This window comes from Ursus maritimus, unplaced genomic scaffold, assembly GCF_017311325.1.
Source record: "Ursus maritimus isolate PB19 unplaced genomic scaffold, ASM1731132v1 scaffold_2, whole genome shotgun sequence".
Taxonomy (NCBI): Eukaryota; Metazoa; Chordata; class Mammalia; order Carnivora; family Ursidae; genus Ursus; species Ursus maritimus.
In genome coordinates this window covers 42,180,536-42,185,861 of record NW_024424452.1, presented here as the reverse complement: position 1 = coordinate 42,185,861, position 5,326 = coordinate 42,180,536, and the positions used below count along the sequence as shown (strand labels likewise).

The following is a 5,326-nucleotide window of genomic DNA, read 5'->3' as shown; positions in this document are numbered from 1 at the left end:
CTATGATGAGAGTTTCTGGGCATCTGAATCATCATCTATGAAATTAAAGTGTTAAAAAAGTTAATCTCTCAAGCTTTACACAGTGTCAAAATCTTCAGAAAATATGATTTATCCTTTTAGGAAAGTGAAAACCTGTGATTTACACAATTCCTTGGGAGGTTCTTATGAGTTCGTGAACATGATGAAATGGTGGGGCAGGGGTGGTTTTCTCTAGGATCCACACCAGACTAACTAGCCATTTCTCCCACTGGCATTTGGCAGCGAATTGTGCTGGTAGTGCCTTCTTGAAATCATTTCGGTCATTGCCATCCCTGAGTAACCATTCTCCCCTGGGGGGTCTTGTCAACCAATGGCCTTGAGCAATCACTGACCTTCCCAGATGGCTTCCTTGGGGTTCTCCAAAGCCTGGTCCTTGGGTCTGTTCCACACAGATGGCTGTGGTGGGGACCACAGGGGTCTCTATCTCAGACTCTGTCTCTTCCTTCCTCAGCAGCCGCATCCAAACCCGTGATTTCCCTCCATCCTCCATGGACTATCATCTTCAAAGGAGAGGCAGTGACTCTGACTTGCCACGAATCTCACTTCCATGCAGCAGAGGACAAAAAATGGTACCGGTGGTATGTTGGGACAGAAATACTACGTGAAATCCCAGGAAACACCATCCAGGTCCGTGATTCTGGAGAATACAGATGCCAGATCCACAACTCACCCCTAAGTGATGGTGTGAGCTTGACTTTTTCTTCAGGTGAGAAAAAAGTGAAAGAAATAAAAACTTTTGGAACCATACAGTTACGCAGAACCTGCCCTATAGTTGCTGAATCAAAATCTATACAGATAGGACCCAGGTAAAAAGACATTTTTACAAGTTTTTTACTTAAATTCAATTTAGTTGGCATATATAGTATTATTGGTTTCAGGGGTAGAATTTAGTGATTCGTCAGTTGCATATAACACCCAGTGCTCATGAAATCAAGTGCCCTCCTTAATGCCCATCACCCAATTATTCCTTTCCTGTCCAGCAACCCTCAGTTTGTTTCCTAGAGTTCAGCAACCCTTATGGTTTGCCTCCCTCTCTATTTTCATCTTAATTTTTATTTTCTTCCCTTCCCCTATGTTCATCTGTTTTGTTTCTTAACTTCTACATATGAGTGAAATCGTATGGTATTTGTCTTTCTCAGACTGACTTATTTCATTTAGCACAATATCCTCTAGTCCCAGCCCATCATTGCAAATGTCAAGATTTCGTTCTTTTTGATGGCTGAGTAATATTCCACTGTATATATGGACCACATCTTCTTTATCCATTCATCTGTCAATGGACATCTGGGCTCTTTCCATAGTATGGCTATTGTGGACATTGCTGCTATAAACATTGGTGTGTGTGTGACTTAGGTAAAAGGAAATTTGAGAAGTAATTTATTTGAATGGTTTCTGAATCTATGTATAATTTTAAGCTTATAAGATTTACTTGGAAGGGCTGCCTGGGTGGCTCAGTCATTTAAGCATCTGACTTCAGCTTAGGTCATGATCCCAGGGTCCTGGTATTGAGCCCTGTGTCGAGCTCCCTGCTCAGCTGGAGTCTGTTTCTCCCTCTCCCTCTGCAGCTACGCCCCACCCCCGGCCCCACTAGTGCTCTTTTTCTCTCTCACATAAATAAATAAAATCTTTTTTTAAAAAAAAAAGATTTACTTGGAATAATAAGCAACATGAGAATTTTTCAGACAGACAGACCAACAGGAAGACAGATCAAGGTACAGCTGACCCATGAACAACAGGGGTATGAACTGTACAGATCCGCTTACATGCAGTTGTTTCTACAGGACAGAGCTAAAAATGTATTTTCTCTTCCTTATGATTTTCTTAACATTTCCCTCTAGTTTACTTTGTTATAAGAATATAGTCTGTAATACAGAGAATATACAATTGACTATTCATGTTACCAGTAAGGCTTCTAGTACGGCTGCCTATTGGTAGTTAGGTTTTGGGGGAGTCAAAGTTATACTCCGATTTTCCACTGCTTGGAGGATACATGCCCCACCCTCACATTGTGCAAGGGTCAACTGTATACAGAAAGCAAGAGAGCAGGAAGAAACATTTCCCTTTTTTTCTGTGCCCAAAAGCCACCTGTTTTGAATTTGAAGCAATTATAATGCTGTTTGCTTTCACGAACAAGGAAGCAGTGTTGTAACAAGGAGCAAATAAGATGCTTATCGTCTTTGAACTGGCAATTCTCTTCCTAAGAATTTATCTACTGAAATCATAGATATGCACCCCCAAACTGAAGGAACTCGAATGATCAAGGAAAGGAAACTCACTAAGTAAATTACATCATGTCACATTGAAGGAAAACTTGGAGGCCATTAGAAGTCAGGTTCGATAATTATATTGATGGCAAAGAAAAGTGTTGATAGCACAGTAACTGAAAGAGCAAATTATCAAATATATAAATACTGTTCCAATTTCATAAAGAGAACACAGTACACACACATTCTCACGAACTTGCACACGGAAAAGAGCACGAGAAAAGTACACGCCCGAGAAGAGATTTTTTACTTACCTTTCTACTTTCCAAGTTTTCTCAGGGCATATGTGTTCATTTTGAAATCAGAAAAAAAGGAATTGTAATTATTTTATGCATTCTTTTTTCCCCCACCCCCAAACCTATAAAATCTGTTTGAAATACTAATGAGAAGAAGGGAGAATCCATGGAGGGGACCAAATGACCGGCCTTGCATTTCTTGCAGCTAAACTGATCCTGCAGGCTCCCCCTTCCGTGTTTGAAGGTGACTCCGTGACTCTGATGTGCCAAACAAAGAGAAACATAACACTGACCAGGACCCTGTACAAGAATAATAAGGCACTGATGGGCCTTGATAAAAACTTCAGCTTCCACATTAAACATGCAAGTCTGAAGGATAATGGAGAATATCGCTGTACTGGATTTGAGGCCACTTGTTGCTCTGTTTCTTCAAACACAATCAAAATCCAAGTCCAAGGTAAAGCCTTCATCAGCAGTGAGAAGGGTTCATGGGAAGGAAGGTCCCTGAGGTGGTCGAGGGTGAGAAGGGTGGGCTGGGCTATCACTGAACCTCAGGGCTCATTCCTGCCAGAATCAGAGAACGTGCAAGAGTGCTTTGAGCTGAAGAGTGTTGGGGTCGTGTCACCCCCATTGCCTGCTTTGCTCACAGCTGTGGCAGAAGAGCTGTGTTTCTCCCCAGAGCAGCTCAGGCCTCAAGCTCTGGGGCCTGTTGTGATTCTTCTCTCTAGAGCTGTTTCCACGTCCCGTGCTGCGGGCTCACCCCTCCCCGGCCACCCCGGGGTACCCAGTGAGCCTGACCTGTGAGACCCAGCTCCCTCCTCAGAAGTCAGACGTCCAGCTGCAGTTCGGCTTCTTCAGAGATGGCCAGTGCTTGGTGTCAGGCTCGGAGAACTTGCTGAAAATCTCAATCCCTTCCATTACGGGGAGCAAAGACCCACCGTATTACTGGTGCGAGGCATGGACGGTGACCCCCAGTGTCCACAAAGAGAGCCAGAAATTCCAGATATCCTTGCAGAGTAAGTGCGGGCAGGCGCTGAGATGTGCAGGGAAGAGCCCGGCAGAGCCGCCCATCAGCCCTCGATTGTCCCGTCCATCAATAAAAGCCCTGCCACCGCTGGCTCCAGTCCTCTTCCTGCTACCCAGCCCAGCTCTCCCTTTCCCTGCTTCCTGCTGCTTCCCCCAGTGGCCTGCGCGCCTCCGCTCGGCTGCCTTACCTAAACGCCACAGACTGCATGGCTTACAAAACAGAGCTGTATTCTCTCAGAGTTCTGGGGGCGACGGGTCCAAGATCGAGGCGTCTGAAGAGAGCTCATCTGTCCTGCAGGCGGCCACCTTCCCGCTGTGTCCTTACCCAGCCTCCTTCCTCTGGCTCCTCCTCCTCTCCGAGGATTCCAGTCATTGAGATTAGGGTCCCACCCTATAGGCTCCTTTAGCCTTACTGATCCCCTCAAAGACCCCATCTCCACATAACCCACACTGGGGATTACGGCTTCAACATATGCATTTCCAGGGAACAGAGTTCAGCTGATAACACATCCTGATGTCTCCACTGGCTCCCAGATCTTTGAACACGTGTCTGTCTTTTGCAGACCTCATGGTTTGCCCAGCCTGGGACCATCACACCCCTCAGTGTGTCTACAGCATATCTCCCTCCCTCTCCCTCCTTTTTCCTCTCCCTCTCTCTCCCTCCAGCCCTTCTTCCCTCTCCCTCTCTCTCTCCCTCCCTCGCTCTCCTTTTCTCTCTCTTTCCCTCCCTTCCTGTCTGTCTCCCTCTATCTCCCCCAGGGATATGGGAGGTGTCTCTTTCGCAATTATCAGTTAATTGTTGACAATAACCTATAGACACCCCCTGATGGGATACAGAGATGGGTAGTAGCATCATGGTTACTCCAAAGATATGGCCGGGGTGCAGAGAACTGCAGACCCCGTCTCTCCTTCACCAGTGTCCTCAAGGTCGTGAGAGGTCACAGCTTCTACAGAGGCGTCCCCGTACTCAGGGCCAACTCCAGCCCATTCCCAAGAAGACATGGGATTCAGCACTGGGATCAGGGCTCAGGAGGCAGGCGGAGGTCCTGGCTGGCTCTGGAAACAGCCTGCTGAGTGGCTGCCCACTGGCCTCTGAGCTTCTTCCTGACTCCGTTCTCTCATCTGGAAACAGAGGGGGTCAGGTCCTAGAAGAGTGTACGAATCTGGAAGGAAGAAGGGTTTAGGGCAGATCCCTGAGTCCAGCCCCAGTGAGTGCAGAAGCAGAAAACAGGCACAGAGGGAAAGACACCTTGACCAGGGTCACAGGCAGGAGGAAGGAACAGGTAAGGCAGCAAAATAAGGAACTTCTTCCCCAAGAGCGTCACTTATACTGGGACACGGGACTGAGGTCTTCTAACAAGGACAGTGGGTGACGGGGAAGGGAAAGGCCAGCGTGGAGGGCAAGGGCTGGGACCGGCCAGTGATGGGAACGGGCAGGAGCACCTGCTGACTGATGTTTCTCTCCCTCAGTCCCCGTGTCTCGTCCTGTCCTCACCATCAGCCCTCCTGGGGCCCGAGCGGTTGAGGGACACATGGTGACCTTTCACTGTCAAGCCCAGAGAGGTTCACCCCGCATCCGGTACCAGTTTTATCGCGGAGATGTCCCCCTGGGGAGCAGCTCGGCCCCCTCTGCGGGAGGGGCGTCCTTCAGCCTCACTCTGACTGCAGAGCACTCTGGGACCTACTCCTGCACCGCGGACAACGGCCTGGGCCCCCAGCGCAGCGATGCCAAGAGCTTGTCTGTCACAGGTAAGCCCTGGC

At 48.0% G+C, this 5,326-nt stretch overlaps 1 protein-coding gene across 1 annotated transcript in view; it reads left to right on the top strand.

Moving 5' to 3' along the window:
- Positions 1–5,326, top strand: part of FCRL5 (Fc receptor like 5) — a 33,886-nt gene that overhangs the window by 11,343 nt on the left and 17,217 nt on the right. The window contains exons 5-7 of the mRNA XM_040635862.1: positions 2,745–2,996; positions 3,268–3,555; positions 5,036–5,314. Coding sequence (XP_040491796.1) covers positions 2,745–2,996; positions 3,268–3,555; positions 5,036–5,314 — 819 coding nt within the window. The remainder of the gene's footprint in view (positions 1–2,744; positions 2,997–3,267; positions 3,556–5,035; positions 5,315–5,326) is intronic.